Genomic DNA, 10,816 nt, shown 5'->3' with positions numbered 1-10,816 from the left:
CACGCAATCTGCGCGAAACTGCAGCTACCTTTGGCAGCCTCATTTACAGAAGCGGAGCACAGCGCTCTTTAATGTATGGACGCAGTGTTTGCGGTTTTCGTAAACGTCTCTCCCCGTCCTGGACCCATTGCAGCTTTGAGCGGCTCTTGAAAACCATTTGCTGATGAAGGCCGCTTTGCGAACCGAGGGACGTCCCCGCCGGTGTCCGTAGAAGCAGCACTACCGAAGGACGCGTGCTCCCACTGGTCCGCCAGCGTGGCAGCAGAGGTCGTTGAGCCCTGGTGTCCGCACGCGCTCGGTCCGCCGGCGACCGCTTGAGCGATGCGGGGTCGCCGGCAAGCCGGGGCTCGGCGGCGCGGCGCTACCCTTCACCGAGTAGTGGCCGCGGCGCGGGCCAAGCCGCGGTGTACGTCGTCCGCCGGGTAGCTGGACGACATCTGGTCACGCGTTTCCTGCGGCACCTGGCGCGTCGGCTCCGTGCTGCATGGGCCCGGGTGGCCCAGCATCTCGGGTTCCATCATGGTCTCGTCCTCCTGCACAACCATGTCCCTCAGTATGGTACACGCGTGCATTGCGCCAACTGATGCAACGAACCCTCAAACGGAGGTAGGAAATTACGAAATTACAACGAAGCACCACTTTGACGGACGTGGTCATGTGGAAGCCACCCAGTCCTTTTATAAGGGAAGTTGCACAAGTAACTTCGTACACAAGTGAACATGCAACGCTCATGTGTTTCATTGGAACATCCTGAAAAGGCTTGCGCTCATTCACACGAACTCTAGTGGCTGATGGGACGTTGATAAGTAAATCTGCCAACGTCTTTAGAGGCAGGTGATGTGCAAACCTCTCTGAAGCTTTTACGGACGCTGATGAGTACGGTATCATTTATGCTGCGAGAAAAGACAAAAAGACCATGAGTTTCGTGCCTAACTGGGCTGCGTCTGGCTCGTTATTTTGAAAAGCCCTAACTCGTGCCTGACCATGGCCTTCCGGCGCACATGTCAACTGGACATGTGCGCACCAGGCGCTGGCCAAATGGCGTTGCGGCTATTTCAGCTTTTTACAAAATCTGCCGACTTTTCTGAAGAAAAACAGACGCGCGCCTGTTTAATGACTTGCTTGAACTCTATGCTTGCTCGAACATAATAAGCAAAGCATTGCCCGATCCCCGTCAGCGTTGAAACGCATACGGCCACGGCGGGTCTGGAGCGCGCGCCGGGCCAGACTGCCAGACGCGCGCTCCAGACTGGTCATGACGCCGCATGCACAGTTGTACTATATACAGCGTATGTAGAACGTGGAAACGCTTGGCATCGAGATAAACTGCTGGCTAAGAGGGAATTGTGAATGCAAACGTTTCCTACACGATGGGATTCCCTCGCTCGCTGTGTGATCTGCCTCTGCTGTCGATATGGAAAGCTTGTGATGGCCACCTAGCGGGAGTTTCGAAAGTACGCTCGGGAAGCTGCATTAGACGACAACACTTTGCAGCAAGGATGGTTAAGTTCACAGCTCTTTGGTCGAATGCCAGATCACTACTTCAGAGGTGACAGCTACATGAAAGGCATAGGCCTCTATGAGAGCGTACATGTACTCGATGTTACCGGATTTTGGGACAATCCAGTCCGCATAAGTGCCTGGTGTCTCCCGCGGAGAAGCGCAACGAAGCCCACTTACACGAAGTGGAGCTCGTGTCAAGTAGCCGCTTGGTTTAGTTAACTAAATGCGATGTATCGATCATTTTTTTAAACTCTACCCTTGCCTTAATTATACTGTTTCTGTGCCTTTGTATTAGGCCCACGGCGTGGCACACATGGTAATGATCTTGCTACCAATGAATACACGGGGCATCGCCGAATAAGTGATGTCAATAAGTCGGCTCAATAAGAGTAATGGTGAATTTGTTTATGGAAATGCGTACACTAGTAAACGAAATCACCAAACGCATGGGTGAAAAAAGCGCGAGTTAACGCTGCACCGCAGATGGAAGTCATCTGCGTACGTCGATGAACTGTCTTTCCCGCTGCAGTTTTCGCAATTTGAAATTCCCTTAGTGACCTGCTTGAAATGTTACGGAAGAAAGAGGTCACACGATTTATTTAAAGGCGGAGCAGCGCCGGCTAAGGTATGATGGGCGCTGGCGGCAAGGCCAGGTTTTGTCCTTTGCGGCGTAGGCACTGAACTCCTACGCCGCGAAAGATAAAAAAGAATTCACTTGAGTACAAAATGCACACGCAAAAGGGCACTCAACTGTGAAGCAAAGCACTCTGCGTCGTAAGTCTGCTCATACAGCATCAAGGTGCGATGACCCGCCGTGGTTGCTTTGTGGCTATGGTGTTTGGCTGCTAAGCACGAGGTCGCGGGATTGAATCTCAGCCACGGTGGCCGCATTTCGATGGGGGAGAAATGCGAAAACACCCGTGTACTTAGATTTAGGTGCACGTTAAAGAAACATACGTGGTCAAAATTTTCCGGAGTCCCCCACTACGGCGTGCCTCATAATCAGATCGTGGTTTTCGCACGTAAAACCCCATAATTTAATTAAATAAGGTGCGATGACTTCACAAACATGAGGCACAATTTCCCCCGAAGATCGAACAACAGTACATTGTGCAGCAGCTAACAGCATTTCTCGTCCCCAGCTACCTCTTCTCTAACATATTTCTCAAGTACCCACAATATCGAATATCTTACTGCGAGAAAAATAAAGCTGTTAAAGAAGCTCTTGCCTGTAATCATTGAGATACAACAGCGTGATTTTAGCCCTTACAAACCAAGCAAGGCCGAAGACCTTGTACTTAAAGAAATCAACAACAGTTCTGCATGAAGCAACGGCCATCAGTTCAATATGCGCGAATTCACGCATAAAATAGATACAGAAGCATGAATTGCGTGACAGCTGGTACGACAAACTTAACTGGCTGCATAAAGCCAACGAATTCAGTCCTTGCAAACCTCAGCAGCTTTGACACGATGCACTTGTACAGCCGTGCGCACTCGCTAGAGCAACACGGTAAAGAAGCGGCAAACGATAGAAGCGGCAAGTGGAAACTAAGAGAAATGCCTTTAATTCACGCCAACTCCACTCCCGTTCCCGTCGTCTGTCATCTCCGCGTGCTCAGGCTGATACTACAGTCCAACCGCCATAATGCTCACACCATCGACCAGCTCTCGCTTTCGGTTCAGCAAACCGCTCGCATGCTCGCTCGTGTCCGAGCGCGGCGCACGGGCATGCGCGAACACATCCTCCGCCTAGTCGACGCTTTCGTCGTTTCCCGTCTCACGTACGGCCTTCCTTATACTCGTCTTCTCAAACCGGAACGCGACATGGTCGACGTCCTCATCCGCCGGGCATACAAGACTGCCCTCGGCCTTCCCCCCAACGCGTCCACGGCGCGTCTCCTCCGCCTGGGAGTCCACAACACGCTCGACGAATTGATCGAAGCTCACCGCACCGCTCAGGTGCAACGCCTTCATCGTTCGCCGACCGGTCGCCGCATCCTCTCTTCCATCGGTCATGACACCTCTTCTCACCCGATAGACCTGGTCTTCCTACTGCATGCTCTTCGGGCAGCCTTCTCCATCAAGCCGCTACCCAAGAATATGCTCTCGGGACCCCTAGACGCTCGCCACTAAGCCCGTGCATGCAGCCATGCTTCATGCCAAGTACGCCGACCACCCGGCCGTCGCCTACGTGGATGCGGCCCGATACGCCTCACCCAGGGACGCCTTCGCAGTCGTCTCAGTCTCGCCATCCTCGCCGCCCTCGGGGCCGACAATCGCGGCCGCCACCGTTCGAACACCCTACGTCGTCGAGGCTGAGGAGGCGGCCATCGCTTTAGTCGCCACCTCGACCGACGCCAGCGTCATACTGTCCGACTCCAACCACGCCATCTCCAATTTCGCCCGAGGTCTCGTCTCGCCTACCACCCTACGGCTCCTTCGTCCACTCCTACTGGAAGACGAACCGCGTCACATTGAACTGTCTGGGTCCCCGCCCACTCGGGCCACCCCGGCAACGAGTCGGCTCACCAACACGCTCGAGGATTCGTCGACCGAGCGGTGGGCCCCTCCGCGTCGGACGCCTCGGTGGCGGAGCACCTGGTCACCTACCACGACATTACCCATCACTATCGCCTCGAACAGTACGCCTACCCACCCCCACATGGCAGTCTTCCCAAGCGGTCTGAGATCGCCTGGCGTCGCCTCCAGACCCGCACATTTCCGTGCCCCCTAGTGTATTCCCACATCCACCCTGGTGTCATCGATCCACGCTGCTGCCTGTGCGGCGACGTTGCGTCATTAAGCCACATCCTCTGGGGCAGCCCGGAAGATCCCCCGCCCGCCGACCTCGTCTCGCCACCTACCACCAACGAACAATGGGAGGCCCTGCTCTTCCAGCACCGACCGAGACATCCAGACACGGGTCCTGGCACGAGCTGAAGACGCCATCATGAAACACAGCCTGGCAGCCTACGTAGCTTAGCCTCCCTTACCCATTACCCCTTCTAATAATAAAGTTGACACTCACTCACTTTAACCCGCTTGCTGCACTGCGGAAAAGCCAAACCAAAACATCGGTGGGCCGTGTGAACGTGTGATATCGTGTGAACAAGATATTTCCCGCTGAACGGCGACGATCCATTGCTGCCGTTGATCCCACTCGTGAGGCCTCGCGCGGTATGATAGAACCGTATCGCTGGCAAGTTGCATATATTTGAGTACCACACCGCGCAACAACTGTCCTTCGGCATGCCTTGAAGCTTTGGCCACCACACACATGCGACGGGTGTTGTTTATCTGAAAACATGAATCAGACGGAGAAGCACGAGCAACGACGCAGAAAACTAGAGCGGACGACTGTCCCCTTTCCTGAGTGCACTTAGCAAGGCCGCCACCAGTGGCGCATTCGTCGGCGTCCACTACACGTTATGCGTGTTATACGATCGTTTCCAAATGCCATTGAATCAGCGTTTAGGTATAATGGTTGGCCGACCTGGCAGCTTCCTTTCAAGATCCTTGGTAGTCGCCCGTGTGAATGAGCAGAGGAATGTTTACATGAGCCAGTTCGCACACAACTATAGCGCGAACAGCGTTTTGCGTTTCGATGAAAGCGGAATGCAAGAAAAAAGTTTGTCTACGGCGCTTTAGGTGCGGGGGCGTTAAAGAACCACAGGTGGTTGAAATTATTACCAAGTCTTTTACCATGGCATCTGCCATAACCCTCGTGTTGCTTTGGGACATTAAACCCGTAAGATGTAAGTGTTGCACTAGTTTGCAATTCATTATCTACATTATAGCGCGCAGCGTAGTGCGTCCTGAGTGCTATTCTTGCGCTATAGTGTACTAAGCTTTAGACCCATTCAATCCAATAGATACAATATATACCTTGAAATTCAAGGTAGTGGAATTTGAGTGCCGACCGTGCCTGCTTCGCTTCTTTTCAAGCAACAGAGATAGGAAATGGGGTGAAGTCGTTCACAGCATTCTCTTTTGTCAAGATCAATCTTCAAGGTCAACAAAACCTTCGTGACTGGAGCTGTCTCCAGACACTGTTTAGGGCCAATATTGAAAACATAGCCTTCACTTTATGTCTCCTAACGCTTGCGCTCATTTACCTCGTCACCTTGCGTCAGCTATGTCGTAAATCTATGCGTGGGTGCTATGTCTTTTTTTTTTGCGAATTCGTCATCAGTCTATACTAATACTTTCTCAGCTTCTTGTAGCTGGAATCTTGCTCAATGTTGTCTTTTCACTTCTTCTCAGGTAGACTTTGTTTTGTTTAGACATGAGAGTCATTGATCGTCATTGCCTTTTTAGCGACTTAGCTCTCCTCTCCTATCAAAGGGCCAAAACATCTTAGCCTTAATTTCCCACTATCGTCGATTGAGACTGTTTCTAGGTTGCGGTCTTTCTGAATTCAATTTTTCCTTGTCACTCTACAATATCATTTCATCATAATTGCGGCCACTTGTTCCTTCTCATTAAAATTTCTTAGGTATGACTGCGTTGGTTTCCTTCCATTTTACTGGTTAACGTCTTGCAATTCTCTCCGTTTAACTTGGCTGGCAAGTTGGCACTTGTCAAAGAGAACTGAATTATCCTTACCGCTGTACCTCTGTGTCTGGATTCCGCTGGTAGGCTCATGAGTTTCCTTTCTTCGTCTACCGTTAAACTAAGTTGCTCGAAAATGTATTCTTTATCACGAATCGCGTGCACCTTTAGGTATTCGCGTAAGTAAATTTTCCTGCCACGGGCAATATACACGATTGTGTTTCTGCTATAGGTCCTCAAACCCTTATTCCTCCACAAATTTCCTTCAGCGGTCCGAGTTCGCTTCAGCACTGCTCGACATTGCACAGAAGGCAATGTCATCTGTAAAAGAATCTGCTAAGGTGTTGCTGTAAAATTCTCCGGTATAATATCTATCGCCATGGTAAACAGTGTAGTGCAGGTGTTTGGTGAACTCCTTTGTCACTCGAAGCTTCTAACTTCGCCGGGGCACGTGTGAGATTTCTTCCTCCCTTGTTTCCCTGCACATTTCCTCGACGTGTCGCACACACATCTTTAGCTGTTCTTTTCTCAAGGACTCATCCGGGCTTCCTGCATTCCAGAGTGCTACATGTTTTCTCAAAGTCAACGATCAACGAAAACGTTGTAAGGTTGCTGCTTGGTTTCTTTAGACCCCTACATCATTTACATCAGGCAGAGAATTGCATATACCATGCATTAATTCAAACTGACGATGTCCGATGATGTCCAAACGGGTGATTACATCTTGTTGTAGCCTTCTGTCAATAATCCACATGAAGATCTTCATGGTCTGCAGCATAAGCCTGATTCCTCTGCAATTGTCATGATCCTGAATGGCGCTCTTCTACTTGTATAAGAAAAAAATTATGATCAGTTCTTTCCATTCATTTTGGAGGCGTTATAGTCCAATAATAATCACGCCCCACACTAGGTTGATCTCCAGTCTTCTCATCACCATGCTGGACTTGACTATAATTCCAACCGGTCGAAGTGCTTTGCTGCGTTTTCATACTTTTCAATGCTACCACTGTTAGTTACCAAAGCTTGAAGAAAGACTCTAAGTTCTACATTACTCAACGAATTTTCCTAACATATTTGCACTTCTTCGCCGTAACGAGCTATACAATATATTTCTTTCACTTCTCATCAAGATGGAAATCCACAGGAGGCTTGAAGCAGCACGACAAGTCTTCATCCTGACCAACACAAGTCAACGTCGGCTCCAGCGATATTCCTTGCTCGACTGCTGCCTGATCATTTCAACTCTCATGTATTCCGAATGTCTAAACACTCGATCCTATACGGGTTTCCTCGAACTGCTTGGTGTGATTAGCGAGATGTACTGTTGCTGGGTGGGTGTGCCTTTTCTTTCTAATTTACATGTATTTTGCACCTGACTGTGAGTTATAGAGATCCTATAATTTTTCTTCCTTTCACTTGTTTTCATATCGTCCTGCATTTCTTCGTGCACAGCGGTCTGTCGCGAGATTTTAAAATGAATGTCCCCAGAAATGTGGGACGTGAGGCAGCGCCCTCTCTCGATGGGCGTCCGCTCAGCGCTGCGTAAATGAATGGGCATCATAGTTTAAAAATAAAATCTCTCCAAAAAACGTGGCTCCACGAGCGGATACCAATAAGCGCGCGGCCGTGCCCGCTCTGCTTGCAACTTTCGCAACCGTCTTCCGCAGCAACCAGCTCGCGCTGCGCGTCGCCGGGGTGTAGAGTTACTCCATATGGCTGCCGCAGGGAGCCATATAGAGAAAGGATATATAGTAAGGAGAGGTACTGTAACTCTACCGGGGTGCTCCCGTGTCATCGGAGGCATAGCGGCAGCGTCGTCTGTGAAAGCAGCCGCTCTAACCTTCGTACGCACTACCTTAAATATTTTTATACTGTAGAACTGTAAATAAGGCATAAAAACCATAGTCAGGAATATTTCTTATAGCTCAATTGATTGTGCGACGCAAGGCTGGCGCTGGTCTGCGTGCTTCTCATGTGCCTGGCGACGTTCATGTGACGACTCAGAGACGCAACGCCGGAAGACGCAGATATATAAAACGGGGAATGTGGGGCGGGCTTTAGGCTATTTCTATGAGCTCCCATTGAAAAATTGCAACTGCTCAAGAACCTAGAGCTTTATTACCACAAAGCTCAACCTTACCGAAGGTGTTCCAAAATGAATATTTTATTTTTCAAATATAACTCCAATTCTATTCGATAACGGCGCCTTATGGAGATATTAGACTTTTTTAACTGCGATGCCCATTCAGTTACGCAGCGCCGAGCGGACGCCCACAGAGAGAGGGCGCTAGGTATCTCGCGCATTTTTAATCTCTGGCCATGTCCAGTATAATCATGACGGAGGCCCGTGACCAGGTTCTGTCTTCATCCCCTTCTACATGAATGGTCGAGCGGACGGTGACGTTGAGCGCCAGCGTCATCTTCCTCGATCGAGTGGTTGTCATAGGACTTAGGTGCATGCATCGCATCGATCTTCTTTGCCTCGTCCTTTGCTCACACTGCTGCTTAGGCCCATTCCTTTCATTTCTTTTTTCCCGAGTCTTGCACAAAATTTCTCCCAAGACTTCCTTTCTAGCGTTTTCAGTCGCGTCTTTATTTTCCTTACCGTTACAGATCGTCAAGCCTTACAGATATCTTTGGCAAGATGGCTCATTTGAATATGTTTTGAAGCTCAAACCGCTTCACCATCTTGCTTTGTGGTTCTTAGTTGAATAACTTCCGAAAGATGGATCTTTTGATTCTGTGTCGCATTTCGACATCTTGAAACTCCATACATTTATTCGATGTTGTCTTCCTCTGTTTCTTGTTGCATTTTTCTTTCTTAGCAACTAGTACCTTCTTGATTCGCTTGATGTATTTAAGATCCTTCCTGCAGCATGAAAAGTAATAAATAAATGTGCTCCGCCCTCACTCCTTGCAAGTGCTAAGGTACTCCGCTTTCTTCTAGAATAACTGTATAACATATAGGAAGTCCAGTTCGCAAGGGAAAAGTCGGCTAGCTTTTCAAATTCTGGAGTCTTCTACAGAGAGCCATGCCCGCCGTGAACTCTTGTTCACGGCTGGCATGGCTCTTTGTAGAAGACGACAGTGACCTTATTTGTTGGGTCTAATGTACCCGCTTCAGTGTCCTCCTATAGCCAACTCTGTCGTCAATATAAAAACCCCAGTGCTTGGACCATATTAGCCTAGAATGCCTCTTTTACTTACGGATTGTCTCAACTTGTAATGCTTGCGCAATAGTGTAATGGTGACGTTTTTTTTTTCAGTTATCCTGCCATTTTTGCCGTTCACGCCTACTAGTTTCATTTTAATGCGTCTTAACAAGATGAATTTCCTACTCCATTCATTCTGTCCTTCCTCGTACTGCGGAAGAAAATGAACAACAACACTCCTCGTGTTCATCATGTCGGCTATTCAACCTCGTAATGCCATGGTTTGAACGCTTAGTACAGCAACCTAAAGAAAAAAAAAAGAGCGCTGTGTCCTTTAGTTGCACCCGCAAATAACGCGATAACCCTGTAGCATACTTCTCAGGTCCCAAGGGCGATTACGGGACCGCATATCACTTATTGAGGACCTAGCACGTCTGGAATTGTGGGAACAACAAATCAGGGGAATTAGAAAAAAAAATGTTTTACAACTGGTAGCCACGACTGACGCTTTCTCCGGGCTCGAAACTGGCCAGAATGCTAAGCTGAGAAGTGCATGTCATCACGCCACTCCTGCCGACAGCACTTACCGGCGGCGGCGATCCGGGGAAGACGAAGTGCGCCACATCCTGCGGGAACTGGGGCGGCGGGCTGCGGATCAGGTGCTTGTGCAGGTCACGGAAGTCGTCGGGCGGGAAGAGCAGCTGTCGCTCGTCGGCCGCCGCGGGTTCGTCCTGAATCGAGAATCGCTCCATCTGCTGCTGCAGGTAAGGGTTGTCATGACGCGACTGGCGCAGCGCCTCCATGTCCTGCTCCAGGTTGCGCACACGCACCGGCGACGTGGAGAGCAGTTCCCATATGCGATCCGACGACTGCGTCATGCTCGGCCCGCCCGCCGGCCGCAGCGAACGCCGCCTGCGCCACGGCCCGCACAAAACACGCTAATGAAATATGGTCGCTTAGTTGCTCCAGCGAATCTACAAAAATAATTCAATGTTTTCTCTATAGATAGCCTGCACGTGACGTCACGGACGCAGCTTCTCACCGTGCTGGTCCTCCAACAAGGCGACTAGGAAGACGTCAGGGCAAGCCATCTATAGCAATGACCTCAAATGCTTGCTTGCTTTGGCTTTCGGTAATAGAGCTGTAAGTCTGCGCTAGTCCTCGTCGTATCTGTTGCTTCTTTCGCAGTCCTCAAGAACGGTTTCGTCTGAACAATAGTTGGCTCGTGGTTAATGTAGCGTACAGCCTGTAAATTTACAAACAGGACAAAAAAGAGGGAACACGTTACATGTCTACACAGCCATGCTGCCACTTGCTGTTGCCTAGAAGCAGTTATAGCAGTTGTAATAATGCCGCCAACAGCCACTAGCTGCGTACAACTTTGAAAGAATATTTTGTGTTTACTGCCGCGTTATATTGTTTTCGCTCGATTTCCGCTACAAGATTACGATTTTTAGCACGCATCGCTCTAAGAAAAAAGATAGAGAGAGAAACTACGCATTGTTATTTGTCTGGTTCGCTTGGAGATTTAGTTGTGGACAGCGAAACCAGCCTGCGTCTCTGCATCATCTCGTTCTGAGGAGCACATGCAACGATGGCCTTAAATT

General features: G+C 49.7%; 1 protein-coding gene across 2 annotated transcripts in view; it reads right to left on the bottom strand.

Annotated features, from left to right (window-relative positions):
- Positions 1-6: 6 nt before the first annotated feature.
- Positions 7-10,816, bottom strand: part of LOC119457115 (uncharacterized) — a 37,606-nt gene continuing 26,796 nt past the window's right edge. For both annotated transcript variants that reach the window (XM_037718943.2, XM_049665107.1), the window contains 2 exons: positions 9,797-10,121; positions 7-533 (listed from right to left, as the gene is read on the bottom strand). In XM_037718943.2, coding sequence (XP_037574871.1) covers positions 369-533; positions 9,797-10,121 — 490 coding nt within the window. In that variant the 3' untranslated portion in view covers positions 7-368. The remainder of the gene's footprint in view (positions 534-9,796; positions 10,122-10,816) is intronic.

Source organism: Dermacentor silvarum, chromosome 1, assembly GCF_013339745.2.
Source record: "Dermacentor silvarum isolate Dsil-2018 chromosome 1, BIME_Dsil_1.4, whole genome shotgun sequence".
NCBI lineage: Eukaryota > Metazoa > Arthropoda > Arachnida > Ixodida > Ixodidae > Dermacentor > Dermacentor silvarum.
The sequence above is the reverse complement of the archived record's forward strand: the minus strand, read 5'-3'. Positions and strand labels throughout refer to the sequence as shown.